This window comes from Aulostomus chinensis, chromosome 16 (assembly GCF_037954235.1).
Source record: "Aulostomus chinensis isolate RoL2024-O1b breed Wild chromosome 16, RoL_Achi_v1.0, whole genome shotgun sequence".
NCBI classification, from domain to species: Eukaryota; Metazoa; Chordata; class Actinopteri; order Syngnathiformes; family Aulostomidae; genus Aulostomus; species Aulostomus chinensis.
Window position 1 is genome coordinate 23,245,963 of NC_141335.1, and position 20,460 is coordinate 23,266,422.

Sequence of the window (20,460 nt, forward strand, 5' to 3'; positions counted from 1 at the left end):
ACTATACGAGGTGGCGGAACAACATCGAGGTCGCCCTTCGCGTTTTCCTTTTTGAGAAAGTGCTCGGAGTTTTGGAAATAGAGGAGGGTGAAGCGAACTGCGCCGGGGTTGAAGGGTCTGGGGGCCAGCATCACCTCCCAAACTTTGTCTCGGTTATTTCCTGTAGTCTCCAAAACCTCAACTGGTCTGGTCTGTTTACGTTTCGAGCCCGAGGCGTGCAAGCGCTTTATCTGTCATTCAAGAGATAACGAGCTCCAGCTATTCGGGCTGGTGTTAAAGAGACTCGGTCCAGTAAATAGAATGTTACCGAGCCAGGTTGGGTCGGCACCATCTGGGAACGGCTCAGCTCCAGGCAGAGGTACCACAGGACTCAGTTCGGGTGTTGTCGGCAGCGGGATTCGTCCCGTCTTGGTCAGACCAGGGCAAGCTTTACCGGGGGTCAGTGAAAGCGGGCGACACGGGGAACGAGACGTCGTGGGGATGCTGGGGGCTAACGGTCCTGGGGGTCCGCGAGGTGTGAGATCTGGAAACGGGACAGGGGTGAGCCCGCTACAGACCGCCGTTCAGGGCAACATGGTGGCTCTAAACACAGGAGTTGTGTTGCCTCATGGAGCCAGGTTCGACCCGGACAGAGATAGCGCGCCTCTGTGCAGCGGCTCGGAGAATGACTCGGACTCCGGAGATGATGACGACCCGGTGGGTTCACTCGGGGACAGCAGGAGAGGGGTAAAGCGGGAGAGAGGGGAGATGGAGGCTGCGGTCACAGGTCAGGAGATGGGAGTACCTCCCGGAGGTTACGGCATGGTACCTGGAGGGGTCGCCGGGGCAAAGCCGGGGAAGAAGACACGTGGGCGTGTAAAGATAAAGATGGAATTTATTGACAACAAGTTGAGACGATACACCACGTTCAGCAAGAGGAAGACTGGTATAATGAAGAAGGTGAGTCCGCTGATAACACAACTGCAGCAGGCAAGAGTTACTGGCTTTCATTTTACTATATAATCCTGAGTATTCAGTCACGGCTGGGATTGAGCCTCCCCATGCCATCTAGAATGCAGCATCATGGCAAACTCCGTAATTGCTACCAGATTAGATTTCAGCATTGTGATGAGCAGTAAATCTCCCATCAATACAACTGTTGGTGCTCAGCCTGACTCTCTTAATATGAGAAAGTCTGAGCATTCATGGCAGCAATGGGCTTTAAATAGACTTGGGCAAAATGACAATTCTATTTCTGAGTGCCTACCCCCAGCCATCACACTCACACACACACACACACACACACACACACATGCTCTGACACACTGATGTCCTTGCAATGGTTATTCATGCACACGTATATTCTTTCATATATAGAGGCTCCTCGGACTGTTCCCATCAGTGGTGCACAGGCTGTTCCCTCTGTCACTGAGGCAGGGCTTTGCTAGCATGCGGCAGCCATGTGGTGGCGGGCCCCAGCAGGGTCTGGAGGTGCCAACAGCTGACTAAACCCCAGGGAAACGGATCAGAGGACAGTCTGTGGGCACTTGAACCAGCAAGAGGTGCCAGGAACTGTGTGCATGCATTATGGCGCTGTGCATTGTGATGTCAGCGGCCAGCTACACCTGCCTGCACCCTGTGGCACTTTCTTTCAGTTTCAGAGTTGTTGTTTTCTTTATTTCGAATAAAAAAGGAAGAAAAAAAGTCCATGACTTGCTTGAAGCCGGAGCAATATTTCATTTCAACTCCACAAGTCAACCACACAAGTGCTGCCAAGTTCAAAGTATTGCTTTGTGATGCTCAGCGTCGACATCAGAAGACGACTGTGTGGAGCACGCCGCCAAACACGGTCGTCTGCTCTAGACGTTGTCATCTTTTCATTATGACTTCAAAATAAACTCCCACAAGCAGAGTTTTCATTTGTCCTTTCCTACTTTCTGCACTGTGTACTCTGCTCTATTTCTTTTGTGTGTGTCCCCCCCCCCCCCCCTGTTTCCCAGACCGTTGTCGTGGAAACTGAGGTGTCTTTATGTAGGCTCTTGGCAACACGTACACTGTTTGACATGCTGTGGGGATGGAGATTTTGAAAATGTTGCCTACACGATGTCAGCCATCACCAAAATTGACAAGTGGGTGGAGTGGGCAGATTCATAGTAGATGATGGGTCTCACACTGGTTTCTAGGATGAGATGAGCTGCTCTCAGTTTGAAGGATGTAGTGAGTGAGGAACAGGCTCTTCTCCTCTCAGATGTACAGTGGCCTGGAAGGGCAAAACGCGACGGCGGATAGGAAAACACAGCCGCGGTCATGTAAACACAACTGTCAAAGAAAAGCAACAACAAATCCATAAAGTAAAGACCAATAGGGAAAAGCAACAAGTAGGAAACGACACAGAAAGACGCAACGCCCAATTAACAAATTGCAAATCAAAGCAGAAAAAAAGATCATCTCAACAGGGAAGCAAATAAGAAAATTGCGCTTCACGTCCAGCGCATGAAGTTTGAGATGACCTGCGCAGGAACGTTCAGTGGGAAGCACCGGGTCACTCAAGGAGCTATTGTGTTACTTTTTGTTGTTCCATTATTTGAGTGTGCTAATTCTCTTTCTTACTGTAACTACGTTTGATAGGACAGTTTCATGGCTGATTTACGTAAACAGAAAAGGCTCCTGTTGGACTAAACCTGCTTTACTTGAGTGAAACGTCTGACAGTCAGTCCATGTTTTGGAATGTCGTCAGACAAACTACCGAGCAGCACTTCTGTAGGCTGCCAGTGGGCTTATTCAGTCAATCATAAAACTATGAAATGTTCCCATTGTGATGCAAATGCGATATTAAATGGATAAAAGCAGCAGATGACAACAGACTGCAATTAATGGTTAATTGGTTTGTTGATCAGCACATAGACCCGTCCATGCCGCAGCGCTGCAGGGCGCCTCCAGACCGCCTTTGGGGATTACATCTAGCAGTCTCTCCTTCCATCCACCAGCACACACAACAGAGGATGATGAATTAAACAGCCCAGCATTGATTTTCCTTTTGTTTTTGAAGTACATGTGTGCGCTGGAGCTATGTCTCACTATCCCTCTCTGATATGCAGCCTGGCTGGGAAGTTGACACTCTTACAACCTGCAGCCATTAATATTTATGAAAGAATCATCAGAGCGAGGAAAGGTATTAAAGTGTGGTGGAGGTCTCGATTGTGCTGCCACCTAGCACGCTTGACAAACGAGTCCTTCTCGGACTTGGATGCGGTCCAGACGTCAGGCTCTGATGTTGGATGCTGCTCTCTGGCCAATGCAGAGCTAATTAAGGGAGATGGAGGTGGAAGAAGATGACATTCACCTCGTTCCCTGCTCCTGTAAAGCCGCCGCCGCCACTGCTGTGACATGAAGCACCAGATGCCAGAAGTTCTTCTTGTAGTAGCTGTAGTACTTGTACAACAGCTTAATCAACCCCTGTATTACAGGGGATGTGACTCCTCCTGCTGTTGCTCCTCTGTGCGGTGGCCCACCTTTCAGCTCGTTCTCCGAGGCAATGCTAATGGCAGGTTGCCATTGAGGCATCGCAAGCATCCTCCACATAACTGATGACTCATTTAGATAAAAAGGCTTTCTCTGGAGTTCACTTCAAGTGCAGCCTCGGTGTGTGTTTGAGCCGGTGTGTGTTGGATGCAGTTGAATTTCATAGTGCACCTTGGGGGTGGGGGTGGGGGTGGGGGTGGGGTTCTGCATGTTGTAATGAATGACACGGCGTGTGAGAGTGAAAGTGGTCTCGTGTTTTCCTGCTGTTAACTTGATTCCTTGTGTTGTCCGTCCCGGTGCAGGAGGTTGGGGGGTGGGGGTGGGGGGGTGCTGCAGCCCCTCTCTCTCCCGTGCAGGCCAGTCCCCTGCTGCAATCACTCTCTCAGCTCTATCACACTCTCCTTTCTCGGAGTCTTATCTCGTGCTATTTTCGCTGGGTTTGTGCTCTCCGTCACTGCAGGGGTATTTTTAGTTTCTAATGTTGTTTATTTCAAGACCTTTGGGAATCTGTTGCGTTGAATATGAGATGATGGTAACCTAAGCTCCAATATGCGTTTGTTGCTATGTGAACCACCAAGCGCACCAGACTATGTGAGACTATTTTTCCTCTTTCTCTTCGGCAGGCATATGAGCTCTCCACACTGACGGGAACCCAGGTGCTGCTGCTCGTGGCCAGTGAAACTGGGCACGTCTACACGTTCGCCACTCGCAAACTTCAACCCATGATCACCAGTGAGACGGGTAAAGCCCTGATCCAAACATGCCTCAACTCGCCGGACTCCCCGCCACGCTCAGACCCCTCCACAGACCAGCGCATGAGTGCCACGGGCTTCGAGGAGACGGACCTGACCTATCAGGTGTCTGAGTCGGAGGGCATGGGCGACACTAAGGTGAGGATCAGCAGAGGAGAACTAAGGTGAAGATCAGGGCTGAGCAGAGGGAGGTCAGGGGTGAACGGAATGGCAGCACCTGAGTGCGCTCCATTGTGTCGCTGCAGCACATTTCCCTCGTGTTCAGCAGAAAGCACAGAGTCTGTGTGACTCACTGGCTGTCTGGTTTCTAATGGAAACATGAATTAAAAAAAAAAAAAAAGAAAAAGGGGGGATAAAGCACCACAAAGAGGCACTGGTGGATGTAGTTTGAAATCTCTCCAGAAAAGGCGAGACAAGAACACGAGCCGTACGAATAAATCAAGCCCACGAGCAGCTGTGGAAAATAATCTTTGTCCTATTGTAAACACAAGTTTGAACTTTTGCCTGTCATGTGTGAGGCCTCGGGTTTGGGCTTGTGGTTGGGTTCTGAGTGAGCACCCAGTCATTTTTTTTTTTTAATTAAACCAACAGGCTGGTTAGTCCCTCAAAGTTCTGCAGACTGGGGATGAGCCTGATAAGATGTGGAGACTTATCCTGCTGGGCTAAAGAAAAGGAGCTGTTGCTCTTTACCTTTCTGACCTCTCATCCAGGAAAGCTTCGTAACACTCTTCCAGATAAATCACGGCAGGTCTGGTTTGTGTTAGGATGAGAAACACGCAGCCTGCTATATGAAGCACTTTGCTGTTTATCTTAGATTTTCGGTGCGGCGCTGTCTTGTGTTTGCGGGTGAGCTGGTTAAGCAGACCGTATGTTTCAGAAAAGTATTGGAATATCACATTTGGTGTTTTTTTTTTTTCCCCAACATCAGTCTGACATTATTATGCTGCATTTAGAGTGTTTTTTTTGTGTTTCCCCATATATAAAACAGCGATTTGCCGTTCAACTGTCGATGGGGCGTATGTGTGTTTCGCTTGTCGTGATAACAGTTCTGATAAGTGTGTGTCTTCAGCAGACCTCACCAGCCTGCAGCGCATTGGCTGCAGGTTGTAAAAGCTGCTGTAGCCCATCTTTTATTGAAATGTGCCATATTAGAAAAGGATGATGAAATTCACCCACGTGTGGAAACTCAGTCCTGATTTACTCAACCTCATGCCGATGGAAAGTTGGGTGACTGCTGGAGTTTCACAGGAAGAGATGCAGCAGTAATCTCAGCAACTGACGTGAACGGTGACCAGTTTTCATATGTTTAAAAAAGAGAAACAGCATAGCGGAACCATGAAATTCCTCTACGCTGCTAATCCGAGGGTTCTGAAGCCTCGACATCCTACGTTTGTTTGACAAACGTCACACAAGGCTTTGAGCCTCAGTAGATCATGGACTAACTGTACCAGACCTTCCACTGGGATGAAGGTGAGTAAATCATGATTAAATATTCATTTTTTTGCTGAACTTTCCCTTAAAGTTGTTTGGATGAGCTTTTTTTTTTTTTTTTTTTGTGAAAGCGGTGTCCCAAACATGTACACGGGCACCAAATTCATCAGTGTGTCGATGAAAATGTTTTTTCATATCTATGAATAACTATGGTATCCTGAGCTACTGGGAGAGTGACATATCTATAGCCCCTTTCCCTCTGGCCCAGAAAACCCACTCACATCTGGCTTCTGTCTGCTGTGGGAACTGGTTCAATTGGCTTCCACTAAGGGTCAAAACTAGACACAAACCTGAGTGAAGGCACTAAAATTCCACGAGCAGCACACAACGATTTGTCAGAGCTCCACTATCAAAGATTTTTCACGCAGATAGTGAAAGTTAATCGGCTCTGCTGGTGACTTCAATGACTTCTTATCATTTCAGTCCGAAATTTGAACCGTCTTGAGTTCAAGCAGCATTCAACAACATCGTTCATGGGACCTTGAGTTTCAGACTGGAGTAAAAGGACTGAAGCGGAACAATGATGGTGATCCATGCTGCTCTCTGCTGTGCTGTCTGTTTGCCTTGTTTTCATGATGCTAGCATCACGTCACAGTGTAAAGAAAACCTACTCATGGGGGGGGGTGTCAGCCAGCTTTGTCAGATGGGTTCATAAGTAGACCGGTCCCATCACTGACTCCAGGTCAGTACCCGTTATCTTAGCGACACCCGTCCATTTCTGGCTAATTCCTTATGACTGTACCCGCTTTGCACAAAAAACAAAAAAAAAAGAAAAGATTTGTGAAAATGGTTTCTGGAGTTAAAAAAAAGAAGACATTTCTCAGAACTCTGCTCTGGATGTCATGTTACTTCTCGCATTTGTTGATGTTGTGCGTCACATTTTTAGACCGCAGTTGGCGGATGGGTGTATTTCCCACGACATCACGGCAAAGCGTTCTTAACCTGAGATCTCTGAGAGTTTGAAGTGAAGCGATAAATTCATCAGCAGACACACTTGGCTGTCCGCACCTCCATGCGATCACGCGCTGGAAGCCGAAATTCCCTCCACTGTTTACACGGCTTTAGTTTGCTTCTTTGAAGATGGCCGCTCGCAGGCGTGTTTGCCGGCCCGCTGTTTTTACACGTACCATACACCGTCAAGGATGGGAGATCAAGCTTTGCATCTTAAGCCACTCTTATGCCCGCTGCACTCATTGATAAAAATTAGAATCTGCCTCTGTTGCCATATATGGTATGGTTTCCCTGCTTGCTCTCTTGGCTGAGGCCCCTCACATTCCTTATAAGCTGCAGCTGTCTTTGGAGTCCTGTGATCCCCCCCCACCCCCACCCCCACCCCCACCCTCCCCACTCATTTAGTGATATGGAGAGGAGTTATGGATGTCGATATGAGCTGGCAGTATAGAAACATTGGTGCCACGGCTTATGTTGTGATTCACGTCTATTAGTTGGCTGGACTTGACCTTTACCCCCAGTGCAAATACGACTGTGGGAGACGGAAACTGATGGGATCAGCGCTGTACTGGTCCAGACAGGGCAGGTGGATTCACTGGATGTGTTACAGTCCACTCCTGCTGTGTCTGGACATTATTCAGCAGCAGCAGTATGTCATACATACAGTCCAGTCTAGTCTAAACAGTGGAGATTACGGTGGCTAGTTCTGGGGGGACCAGAGGGAGGGGCCAAGGAGATAAGGCTAGTAGAGAGGGTTTGGTGCGAGAGGCAAATCATACACCAGTAGAAATTCCCTTCTTGTTTGTCATCCCAACAGGAACATGAAATGAAAGCGTGATTGAAAACAAAAACTCTTAATGATACAGATAACGGCCCCAGGACAGGTCACATGACTTTTCTAGCTGTTGTTGAAAATATACTTATAGACGCACTGGTAAAATGTTTTGTTTTGTTTTGTGTTGTTTTGTAAGCCAGCCTGGAAGCTAGCATAAGCAGGGGCTCCCTCGACTACAAGCTGATTGTTAAACTGGATTTATCTGATTGTAGAGGAAAATAAACTCTGCAACAAACACAAGTCGGAGGATCTTCTTACCTGAAACCACTTGTATGATTTTTGAAGTGTAGACGCAATCGTTACAACTGCAATGCTAAAGTTACTATATGAAGGGATCACACGCATTTCAACATCACCGAAACCAGCTGTGCGCGTCTTCTTTTTTGGTGTGATGATGCAAAATGTCCGCCACAACCTCTGAAGTCTCGTTCAGCCAGTTGTGAGCAACCGCTGCTTTAAAGAAAACAAAATGTAAAAATGCAGTTAGCTTTAGTTTGTTTGACTTTGATGTTCAACAATGCTAACTTACTTCCAGGGACTCTGACAGTGGTGTCAGGCCTTCAGAATAAAAGCCTGTTGCATCATGGATCCCAACCCTTCCCTCACCTGACGAGCACTGCAGATTTGTCTTGAACTATGCAATACAATTGGAAATGATCTCACTGTTGATTGGCTTGCAGCCGTCCTGACAGTTTGAGTCATTATCATCAGCTGACCGGCCTGCTGCTTATCTGGCTGATGGTTGGGTTGATGTCATCAAACTCCTCAGTAGCGCTCAGGAGACGTGACAAAAGAAGAAGATGTGCTTCACTCTACGAACACTCCGCTGTGCTCAGATGAAAAACTGAACCAGTCATAATAATCACTCGCATTTCACTGGGAATCTCGGGCCATCGTTCACAGGAGATGTGCGTCTGTCTCAAAAACGCTGATTTTCTGTTGCTGGTGCTTTGTTAAATCTGCAGTCGAAGGCACAAGGTTCAGTGTGGGTCTCTCAGGGAATTCTGGGAAATGAAATGACTCTGTACATTAGATGTAAACACTTAAAGAAGGAGGGGGAGATGCACCCTGTCGTACCCATCTTGGGTATTTGCTCGTGGTTGTCACTGTTTGTAGCTTCTTAATATCAGACAGTACAGATGTTTTTATGCTTTCGAGGTTATTTTTGGATGAGGGTACCAAGTCCCAGCACTTGTTTTTTTTGTAGGATCCAGCTTAGCGCTTGGTTTTGCCCTCCTCCCCCCTCACTCTCCCTCTCCTCCCCTCCTGTACTCCATCCCCCTCTTCTCCTCCCCATCTGGCCTTCAGTGCTGTTGCTGTTGAAATGATGGTGATGTTTGCGGCTCTGCCTGTCAGACCAGAGGTGGATGCAGGAAAAACATCACGCGGAATAATTTTGTCGTGATATAATTCTACAGTTAACAAATGACATGTTGGCTGCGTGATGTTGGAAGCAACACTGACTAGAAAACGCTCCTACTGAGGCTGCTGTCCTCCCATGTCTGTTGTCCCCCGACAGATCTGACAGCCTCATTATTCAATATATGCCCGGCTTTAAATGAGAGTAACTTTGAGGCTCCCCAGAGAAACAAAAGTGATTAGATTATTAATTTGCGTTCTCAAACTGGGAGTTGGACCTGCATGGATGTCTCTCATTGTCTGAGCTGTCATGAGGGCTGCATAGTGTTCAGGTGACGATAGATAGACAGAAAGATAGATATTTTTATACATATATATGTATTTATTTATATGTGTATGTGTTTTATCAGAAGGTGTGTAGGTATGGAGAGGAAGGTGGTGGCGACAGCGTCTTAGGGATTGTGACTCTGGCAGCAGAGAGAGCAGTTTGCTGGCTACATTAGAGGGGGAGGAAAGTAGCGTTATGTCACCCCCCCACCCCTCTACCCCTTGTATTTTACAGCAAGCAACTGGACAGGTCAGCAGCCATTGGCTGCACCTCCTCCACTTGGGCTGCCTTGCCTTTTTTAGCAGTCCCAAATGGAGCTGCGAATTCCATGTTGCTGGCAGGGTGACAGACTGGGAGATGGGAGCCAGCAAATGGGAGATTAGACAAGGGCCAGCCACCAGTAAACTGCACAATGGGCTCTCCAACCAACACTGGACCAGTCTGCCAGTTGTCACCTTCAATTTGGGATGATTAATCCCTCATGAATAGGGAATCATTTGTGTCCTCCTTTTAATTACGCTCGCATTTCCTTTTCCAGTAAAACAGAAACTGTCTTCTCGTATGAAGTCTGTGGATGTGAGGAGGGCAGTCTTACCATATATAGAACCCTTAACAACACACAAAAGAGCAGCGATCATCGTCCTAACAAACCAGAAGCTAACGAACAATAAACGCTTGATGAGCCTGTTTTAGTGTGTGTGTAATTACGCCGTCCCTCCTGCTTTTATACACATTCTTCCCTTTATATTAGGTTTTTTTATCGTCACAGTGATACACACACACGCACACACATATATGTAAAATATACACACTGTTTATTCACTATGTGGATATATATTCATGTACTGTATGTGAGGACTGTGCAGTTCACTTTCAGCTTCCATTCAAACTTACCCAATTCTTAAAGGTCATAAGTCAGAATATCCAATTTAACTGGAATCCAACGAGCAGATTATAGTAGGTATTTCAGCATCATATATATAATCTGATATGTTGTAGAACTGCAGCTAATGAGTTAAAATAGTTTGGTCGATGTTGGAATCCCCACATTTTCCTGAATTGCTTGTTTTGTCCGACCAGAAGTTCACTCTCTTTAATGTCTGGTGTGTTATTTGTTTTGTTTTGTGTTGTTTTTTTGCTCAAAAATGACATCTTTTCATGTATTCATGCTGCTGCTGTATATACAGAGATGTGAGCAGTGAGTTTGGATGTATTATTAGAGGGAGGAACCTGGGGAGGAAGTGACAGAACTGTGGTTTAGCTGCATCACAGCGAGCCTGGTCCTCTCTCCCATCTGGGCTGAAGGAATGGATTACACCATGGTGGCCTATGTTTACTATGCACTGCCTTGACTCTGAACTAAAAGCCAGTGCTGTTTATAGAACGGCCAGTTGAACAGGAGACACATGGAGATGGTCAAACAAAGCAGTGGGTCAGTGGAAGTTGGCTATGTAGGTCACAGTGATAGTGGCGGTCTGAGTAGGTGCAGGCGACTCGGAGATCAACACAAAGAAACCCGCACCATCAAAGAGGTGACACTCTGAAGCTACAGCAGGCATTTGTTTCTCTGCTGAGCGAGCTGGGACACAGCAGGCCATGTTGTTGTTTACATTAGCCCAAATGGAGAGCATCTCCATCCGTGACTAGAATTCAGCCACAGCCGACCAACGAGAACTTCCAAGAGTCAGATGTCGCTTGTCTTCGTTTGTGGCCTCCTGCAGCCTCAGCTGGCCCGGAAAGGGTTAGTTCCCCCTCAGAGGTGCTCAGGTTTCCTGCCAGCTGTCTGTACACTCAGCTGTTTGCACTCTGGCTCCTATGCTGTCTCCCGTCCCCTACCCCATAAAGCTCCGACTGTGCTCACACGCAGACACACACTCTGTGGTACAAGAGAGGGTAATAAACGATATTGCAACCACACGCACTACCGTCGTGTTCAGGGCAGCATAGCTCTCCTGGTGCACATCCTCCGCTAACTACCACTCACTGGGACCAGCTCTCAGTGTCACAGTAGGATGTCATTCCACTGGTATCAAATAATAATATTCTTATTAAAACAGCTGTCGTTTTTAGTGTACCATTTTAAAATGTTGTCTGCTGTATTAATACGAGAGTGTGTTGAAGAGGCACTGAACTATGATTCTGTGCTGGTGGGCATGATGGCGGTGGCTGAGTGACCACATGGAGTTCACGATCGTCCGTGTCATAAAACAGGAGCTCCATGTGAAGGCAGCAGTAGCTGGGCTGGTGGTCAGCGGTTGAATGTTGGCGTTTTAATGGCTGCTGCTCTTTCAAGAGTGGGATGGGCCCTGAACAGTAGTGACACGGAAGCTGTCTGCATAAACCACAGCAACAAAGCCTGGGTTGAGCTGGTGTGTGTCCCCTCTGGGTGTGTGGCTGCCAGTGCTGTTATGCCAAGTACAATCAGTCTGCCTGCACCTCAACGAAGCGCACAACTTGAAGGAAAAACCACATTGTATTGATTTTTGATGTGCACATCGATGTAGAACCGGGCCCGAACTCATATAAACTTTGGACTTGACAATGATTTGTAACAACATTCTGGTTTAGCGAGAGCTGCATAAACACCGGGAGACGGAAAACGCTTCAAAAATATCACCTAATATGAAGAAAAATGTCCAGGTGTAACCGATTCCCCCTCTCTGTTATAAACCAATCTGATAACAAACAGGTGATATTACTACTGCTGTTCCCTGCTGAAACACACACACACACACACACACTTTGTGAGGACCACCGTTCCCTTGATCCTCATCCTGACCTTAACCCTCACAGCTGCATCTCAGACCCTAACCAAGTGTTGAGCTTCAAACAGCCCTTATTGGTCAAAATGTCTTCACTTTCCTAAAATGTTACTATGTTGCAAGTACAAGTGCACATACACATACACACACACACACACACAAATATATAGCAAACTGTGCTTCTACAATAATAATAAAATAGTGAGTAAGATGTTGGGAGGGGGGGAGTAGGAACTTAATTGAAAGTACCATAACTCAGCTGTGTGTGTGTGTGTGTGTGTGTGTGTGTGTGTGTGTGTGTGTGTGTGTTTCACATCATGTTGTAGTTCTTTCAAAGCACCCCTCCGTCTTTGAAACAGCGTTTACTCTCTGTTCCTGCCGGGAGGTCAGAGCTGTGGTGAATCTCACTCATCTTCTTGTAGTTGGAAACAACACATGAGAATTCTGAAGAGCCTTTAACATCCAGGATGAAGCAGTCTGGACTGGCTGACCTCCGGGGTCCCGCTGTAGACCCTGGAACTGGTCTTGTTTGTTCCTCAGTTACACAGCTATGCTGATGTACTGTATCACAGAAGAATTTCCTGTAGTGTATCAGTGATCAAGGTATTGTGATACTATTGGTATCATGATAGTGTTGTTTTTGGTTCCTCTATACTACTTCTACTTCTCTTTCTTACCCTTGATAAACTTCTGCTTGTACTTATTCTTCTACTTAATCCTCTTCTATTTTTCTTCCTCTACTACTACTTTAATTTTTTTTTACATATTTGTCTTATATGTTTACTTTCAGTTATTTATTTTTTCTTATAATTTTACTTTTTCTTCCTCTCCTTTCAATTTTATATTCAATTTAATATTCTCATTCTATTTCCTCCTCTTCCGACTTCTTCTGCTTCATCAGTCTTCCTCTTCCTCTTGTCTTCTTTAACATCTCTGGCGTGCTGACGTGTCTGTCTATCTTCAGCTGGAGCTCCTGGTTAACCCCAGACTGGAGCCTCCTGTCAGGGTCTGCTCGCCGATTAGTGACAGGCCTGGTGGTGGACTGGTGAAAGGAAGAGTGATGGATTATTCACGATTATTCGATGGATCCCGCATGCTTGTTTTCGTTTCCCTGCACGGGAAATGTCCTGTATATGACACTAGTGTTTTGCTTTGCTATTGTTGTGTGACATTATTCTTTTTGGTTAGAAGGGCAGAACAACTGCATCCCCTGAGTGCCCCCCCCCCCCCCCCCCCTGTGCACCCCCCAGCTCTCCAGCTGCTGTTTAACTAAAGAGGTAAAGGACCTTGAACTGTCAGAGCCCCTCAGCGGGGCTTGGATCTGAGCTGCAGACTGGCTAACTGCTCCGCGCTGTGCAGCTTTGGTTTTGTATACGCTTGTTGATTCAGAGCAGCTTGTGTAAGAAAACACTTGCTGTTTGTACGTCATGAGGGCCACAAGACTGAGTCAGCTGCAACATCCTTGTTTAGCTCTTCTTCTAAGTGTTAAAGTCTTCAAATAAAAACAGTTCACTTTCTTAGCGATAGCAGGGCAAGCTAGACTCCCCCTCTGATGTTGCTCTATTCACGTTTGTGCATGAGGCCTCGTCAGTGGCGCCTGGCACCTCCACCTCTCACCCATGTAATCAGTCACATATAAAAACCAACAGTGGCGGCTGAGAGTGGTCTTAGCGTGCTTCCACACTGCCTCTCTGTTACTGAGAGCTGCCTGCTCACTCTAAGCCGTCTCTTGCGAGACATGGCTGTTTTTCTACTTGACCTGGATCATGTCTGTTGAAGTTGTAACGAAAGCTTTGTCCAAATGCCAAAGCTGGATCCTCCGCTGGCTGCAGCCACCAAAGGTACGTCCTTCAGAGGACCTGAGCTCCAAACGGGACCTTCTCTCCTGGGAAAATGATGAAGCTTTAGAGTCATAATGAAAAGTTTTCAACTTGGAAGGCACCCTCAAATGACCAACACAGTGTAAATAACACCAGAAAACCAGGGCAAACTCCATAGGCCAAGAGTTTATTGTGCTAGTTGTGATGTTTAACTTAAATACACCATGAACAACACATCCATAGAATGTTCTCTCTGTATCAGCATTGCCTTTACAGGGCTCGGAAGTGACGCTTTGAAAAAGTCAAACCCACAGAGATGTGAGATCCGCTGACTTTTAGTTCCTCGTGCAGGTGGGGGGAACTTCACATCTTTGTAGTGACGTCAGTTTCATTCACACAGTGCCAAGTCACTCCAAAGGTTATCACACAGAGCCCAGAGCCATGTGCTTTAAATCAAGAGAACCAACAACTACATTGTACCATTTTAACACTCAGACCACTAATACAAACACAATCCTATCACTCCCAATGATTTATAAAGCTAATGATGCTATTCTAGTACAAATATTTATTGATAATGCAATAAATCCAATTACAATGCTAATACTTGGGCAAATACAATAATGAAACGCTAATGCTTATCATGCTAATACTTGTGCAAATACATTACTTGCAATACTAGCACTAACAGTACTAATAGTGTTAATAATGCTAAGACCAGTACAAATAGAGTACTCCTAAAGCTCTTAGTAACGCAGTGCTAATACTCTTACCACTGCTACAATTACAGTAATATTAATCTAAATACTAATACAATATAAACAGTGCTAAGACCAGCGCAGATTACAGTACTTTGTAGCAGCAGTTTACCTCTTTATCTGGTTCAAGCGCCACCTCTCCAGATTGAAGAGACTTTTTGTTTGAAATTAGAATTTCTAACTCTCCAGAGTCACAGGAGACATGATTAAACAGTTGCTGTCACAGCTTACACGGGGCTCTCATGACTATAAATCTCAAAATACAAAACTTTCCTGCTACTTTCAACAACAGTGGCGTTTATGTGGCCTCCATAATTTAAACCCGGCAGCAGGTTTTGCATTGGCGCAGTGTAATTTACTGTCGTGTAAATATTAAGTAATAATGATGTCTTGTTAAGCATATTACGAGTCCATTATGTAACCGTTGCGTACCACCTAGTGTGCTATTGCTGAGCATTGGGGTCATGTGATGAAGGCCGGTGTAAAGTCAGGCGTGGTGGGTTTACATGAGCGGTATAGTTCTGGCGCGACTCTCACCTTCTCTCTTCATGCAGCCCACTCACCAAAACATCCTGCTCTGATGTGGATGCTCAAGTTATTAAAGCTGTGATGCTGCGTCTCCGAGGCTATGCATACATTCTAAGTGTCATGTGACATTGTCCCATTCGTCAGCGTTGTTGTCTGGTAACTCTGTTCCTCTGCTCTTCCTGACTGGATTGTAATTATAGAGGGAAGGTGAAGGATGCTGGACATAATTATCCATCAGCCTTGAGTTTGAATCATATTTTTCTACACCCCAGTGATTCATAGTGGGTTATTTGAACAGTTTGCCGAGAAATGTGTGTCTCTCAAAGGAGGCTAAATCCATCATAACAGGGAACGCTTTCACTGGTACTATGAACGATCTCAGGGTTTCTTCAAACCCTTCATTAATATCTTGGTGCCTTTTTAAAAAGTCTGACTTTTAATCAAAAATATGTTTTTTGGTCTTAAGGATAATTTTGATTGGTCTTTAAATGTATGTGATTGGAACTTCCCTGTGTTGTCTTTGTCAGTCAGAGCAAAGATACATGATGCTAGCATGAATTTGCTCCGACTGAACGTGACTCAGGACCCACCTCTTCATTTGTAGTTTAACTACTTACAATGTTTTATTGAAAGATGCAGTTTCATATACTGCAAACGTTATTGTTTTGAATGGAATCCTGGTGAAGTTCCTACATTCGGTGTTTATTAAGTATTTTCCATAAGCCTTGTATTGAATCATGGCTGAGGAAGGGAGCTGCCTGGGGGGGAGTCCAGCAGCTCTGCACCAGTAGTTTACATGTGGATGCAATTAGAGGGTCCCAGCCTGTTTTTCCTGCCTTGCTGTTGTCATTTGCCCCAAGCCTTTTAAAATGCGCCCACCCGTCCACTGATCCCTGATAATACCGGGTACCCTGATAGCCCCTCCACCCTCCAGCCCACCCTGCTCCTGTGCCAGAGAGGAAAAACCCTATTTATGTTGTGTTCGGTGTCCGTGTGCTGCTGGCGTCACTGGTTCCTCCTTGAATGAATCCATGTCTGATTTGATTTCATCAGGTGTTTGTTTTCTTTCTCAGGACACACTGAAGCCCACCTTCACGGTAGCCAGCCTACCAGGCTCAGCCAGCAGTGCGCAGTCCACAGTACCTACCACCTCCACCACCATGCAGGTGAGCAGCGGGCCCTCGTTTCCCATCACCAACTACCTGGCGCCTGTCTCGGCCAGCAGCAACGTCAGTGCCAACGGTACTGTCCTCAAGACCACCGGCGCGTCCACGGGGGTGATGCAGCTTCCCAGTGGCTTCACATTCATGCCTGGTATGTACGAGAACCAGATCTGCAGAGCTCTGGCGCAGTAAATTATTTTCTGTTTGTCTGACTTCATTTGATCCCTCAGAAGCTTGATGACACTCCAGCAGACCTGCATGTTTAGTTAATGTCGAGCTGATTAGAATTTGAATGACACTGCGCCAAGACCTCAGTTGTTATCTCGCCGTGGTTGTGCTTCTCTCCTCAAGTTGTTTATATCACACAGCAGCCATTCACAGCCCACCAACACTCGGAGCCCTCAGACTACACAAAGCCCCCGACATCCAGCAAAACCACGTCTATGGCCACTGTCCCTGCTGCCTTTGATTGTCACTCAGGGACAGGAATAATTAGAGAGAGCCACACAATAGACGTGTCCGTGAGGGCTGATGAACACGGCCTGTAATTAGTCATGAATATTCAATGAAGGATCATGCTCGTGTTGAATTTATAAGCCATATTTTGTGGAACTGGAGCTCAGTGACGGTGTGGCCCTGAACTTGACCTGACCTCTCACAAGGAAACACAAGGGATCATGAGGATTTGGGTCACCAGGCTCTGATTGGGATCCCTAGAGTGTTTTAAAGTTGGCTTTCACAGGAATTATATACAGTATTTCACTTCCTAGTCTCCAGGTGCCAAATGCTCCTTGGATTTACCCCAAAACAGAAAGGATATTTGAGTATGATGATATTCTAATTCAGTAGCACCCAAACTTTTTAAAAAGTCGTGTTCTGCCTGAAACATTCAGCCGGCTGTTGTGGCCAGGCTAGCACTGCTAATGTTGATGCTAGCTCTATCAGACGCGGTACTGGAAGCCCCGGAGGAACTCAGACTTCATCGGATGTCCTGTGTGTTTCTGCTGCTCTCATGCATGTGGAGCGAGGCTGCTTCAGCCAATTATCTGTGTTTCAGCGGGTCAGAAGCTAAATGGCCTTATTTATCAGGCCCACAGGGTGTGTATCCACCTGCCCACGGCCCTAATCTGCCTCTGACTGGCTAGTGCGGGGGTCTTCAAGTGTATGGGGTGAGAAGGATCAGGGTCAGAAGAGGAAGAGCGGGTCTTCCCAGACCCGAAAAAATATAAAACTTTTATTTTTGTTGGAGGATTTCCCGAAGATACTACTGATGTTTTTGGTGTACCCCATGATGCAACTGTTGGTACCCCTGAGGGGTACACGGACCCCAATTTGGGAACCATGGATCTAATTCGATATCGTTGTATTCAGAGATTATAAAAATGGCTGCCACTCTTATTGTTTGTGCAGAGCGAGGTGTCATGGCAGCTACTTTCACCAGCCCACAGCTGAACAGACACATGATGCCCGCTAGCTCAGCCCGAGTGATATTTTGACTGACAGTTTAATGACAGTCAGGCGGCGTCTCTGCCATTTTCCTTCTTCATCCTTCTGTTCCTACAACCCCACACCCCACCCTCCCTCTGCCTTGCTCGCCCACCCGCCAGCTCCCTCTCTCTCCTCCTCACCACCTGTCTGGCACATAGCGGCAGTGCCAGGTGGAACAACACACCCTCCCACACTAAAAGCTCCTTGGTGGACAGCTTGAAAGGGCTGGCCTGCAGCACCTGTCAGTGGAGCATATGACCAGACCTGAGGGTATCGCTGAAGGTGTCGTGCTGTCACGTGCGTCATATTGGAAACGGATTCATTTCAAAATTGGATAAGAAAATAAATCCCCTAGAAAATAGCAGTATGAATGACAAATTCCTTCCTTAAGGAAATGAGGACAATGATTCCTCAAATGCGTTTCAGTTCATTAGAGTCCAGCGTACATGAGATGTTGGACCATCATGTTATGTTGTCTGTTGCTCTGCTGACAGAAAGTGCACATTTTATTCTCAAATATCAAATCATGTTGTTCTAATATGGTGAAAGTGCTAATCTACGCCAACAAGCCAAACTCGATGTTAAAAAATGCTTTTTAGTTGTTGTAACGTTAAACTGCTCTAACCAATTATTTAATGGGTTCTTCCTTTGGCCCACGCTCAACCACTCCAGCAGGTCTGGTGAAATATGACTTTAGTCAGAGTTTTTGGGTAATCCTGCTGACACTCACACACACACACACACACACACACACACACACACACACGCACACACACAGAGCATTGAAAACCCTGCTTCTACAACGATGTAGGAATGTCCACAACAGAGGATTCAGAGACTGTGGGGACTGGTGTGAAATCATGCATTGATGTTTACGCATCAGGATCGCGATGCACCACCTGGTTTTCAAAGACACAAAACCTGTAAAACAAATTGTGAGGGTTGAGTGTGGGTGATACACCGGCAGGAAGTATGTGAACATTCATGTCCTGTAACAGGCTGATTCATGTACTTATGTTCTGAAACGCCTCGCCGACATGGTTGAAGGCTGAATAGTCAACTTAAATGTCAACATCGTGTCCAAAAATTCATCAGATTGTTTGACTATGTGAGTATGAATGGAGTGAAGGTATTAAAGTCTGCACTGACCTTTCACAAGAAAACCCTCCAACCCGCTGCTTGCTTTCTCACCTGTCTGTATTCATCTGACTGAAGGTTGTTGATGACTCCTCAAACTAATCTTTTGCAAAAAATGTGAGCACTTTTTCTGAGCTTCAGCATCTCTTCGCATTTAGTCTTATTCCCTATTCCCTTCCCTTCTGTGTGTGTGTGTGTGTGTGTGTGTGTGTGTGTGTGTGTGTGTGTGTGTGTGTGTGTGTGTGTGTGTGTGTGTGTGTGTGTGTGTGTGTGCCCCATCAGCAGGCACTCCTCTCCCCCCCGGCACCCCCACCATTCCTCTGAGCCAGCTGCAGCAGCACTCCCTGACCCTCCAGGGGCAGCATGGTCAGGCCCTGACCGCCGCCCCGCAGCCCCAGCAGGGACAGCAGGCTGTCTTCCGCTTCCCTGCTGCTGTCTCCCTCACAGGTGATCTGCTTTGCCTGTCTGCCCCCCCCCCACCCAACCCCCTACACTGCCTGCTTCTACTAATCCTAATCATCCTCAACATCATCATCACTATCAAGCTGCTGCCACTGCTATGACTCATACTGCTGTGACTCATAATTATGCACCTAACTAGTGTCACTCGTGTGACAACTTCTACTAGCTGCATTAATGTGCCGCCACCAGTGGCCCGGCCCGCTGGGGGTCCCTGCGTCCACTGTTTGATGGTGTTCTCTGCGCGTCTCCAGGAGCAGGCGTTCCCCAGCAACTCCAGGCCATCCAGGTCCACCCCAACACCCAGTCCACCTGCAACAGCGACAGCAGCCCCGAGATATCCCACACCTCCACAAACTCCACCGGTATGTGTGTCGCGCGCCCCCCCGAATGATTTGGTTTTGTAGGTAATGATGCAGAGCAGCACCTCAGTTCATGTAATGGGACAATCTAGAGCAGCTCTTACTCCCAACACCAGAAACAAGGGGGTTACAAGCTGTAAAACTGTTGTTTTTTTTTCATCCGGCGGCTGTCAGGAAGGATCAGCGTTCCTTGTGAACGTGTTCCTACTGTGTCGCTGCATACTGAACAGTGACGCCCCATTTCAAAGATCACAGCACCATCTGCTGGCTGCCACCTGCACACGCCTCCTGACCTCAGTGTGACATGTCCTCTCTCCTCCAGCAACGGTGAGTCTCCCAGCAACCATCGTCACCTCCTCAATGCCAACATCTGTGGCGGGTCACATGATGTACCCCAGTCCTCACACAGTGATGTACACCTCCACGCCGACGCTGGCTGACGGGGGGCTCGCCGTACTCAACGCCTTCTCCCAGGGCACGTCAGCCATGCAGGTGTCCCACGCACAGGCCCAGGACACAGGTAACGCCATCAGCTGGCTGATCATTTGTATGACCAAAGCTTATGTTAGCTTATGTTTTTGTTTGTGTGTGTCTCCCCCCCCCCCCACCCCCAAGGTGGCGTCCCTCAGGTGTTCCTCACAGCACCTCAAGGCACGGTGCAGATCCCAGTCTCAGCGGTGCAGCTTCACCCAGTACGGCAAGATCTGCATTTTACAAGTGAAACTCTCATATTCCCTCTGCAACCGGCATGCAACCACGCGAGTGC

The 20,460-nt window shown here is 47.0% G+C and overlaps 1 protein-coding gene across 3 annotated transcripts in view; it reads left to right on the plus strand.

The window, feature by feature from the left end:
* srfb (serum response factor b) overlaps positions 1–20,460 on the plus strand; it is a 23,287-nt gene continuing 2,827 nt past the window's right edge. Inside the window, exons 1-7 of one of the 3 annotated variants that reach the window (XM_086181081.1) lie at positions 1–939; positions 4,125–4,391; positions 16,159–16,399; positions 19,159–19,320; positions 19,587–19,697; positions 20,017–20,214; positions 20,310–20,386. In XM_086181081.1, the coding sequence (XP_086037207.1) occupies positions 301–939; positions 4,125–4,391; positions 16,159–16,399; positions 19,159–19,320; positions 19,587–19,697; positions 20,017–20,214; positions 20,310–20,386 (1,695 nt within the window). In that variant the 5' untranslated portion in view covers positions 1–300. Of the gene's footprint in view, positions 940–4,124; positions 4,392–16,158; positions 16,400–19,155; positions 19,321–19,586; positions 19,698–20,016; positions 20,215–20,309; positions 20,387–20,460 lie in introns of all 3 variants that reach the window. The other 2 variants (XM_086181080.1, XM_086181082.1) reach the window with 2 other exon arrangements.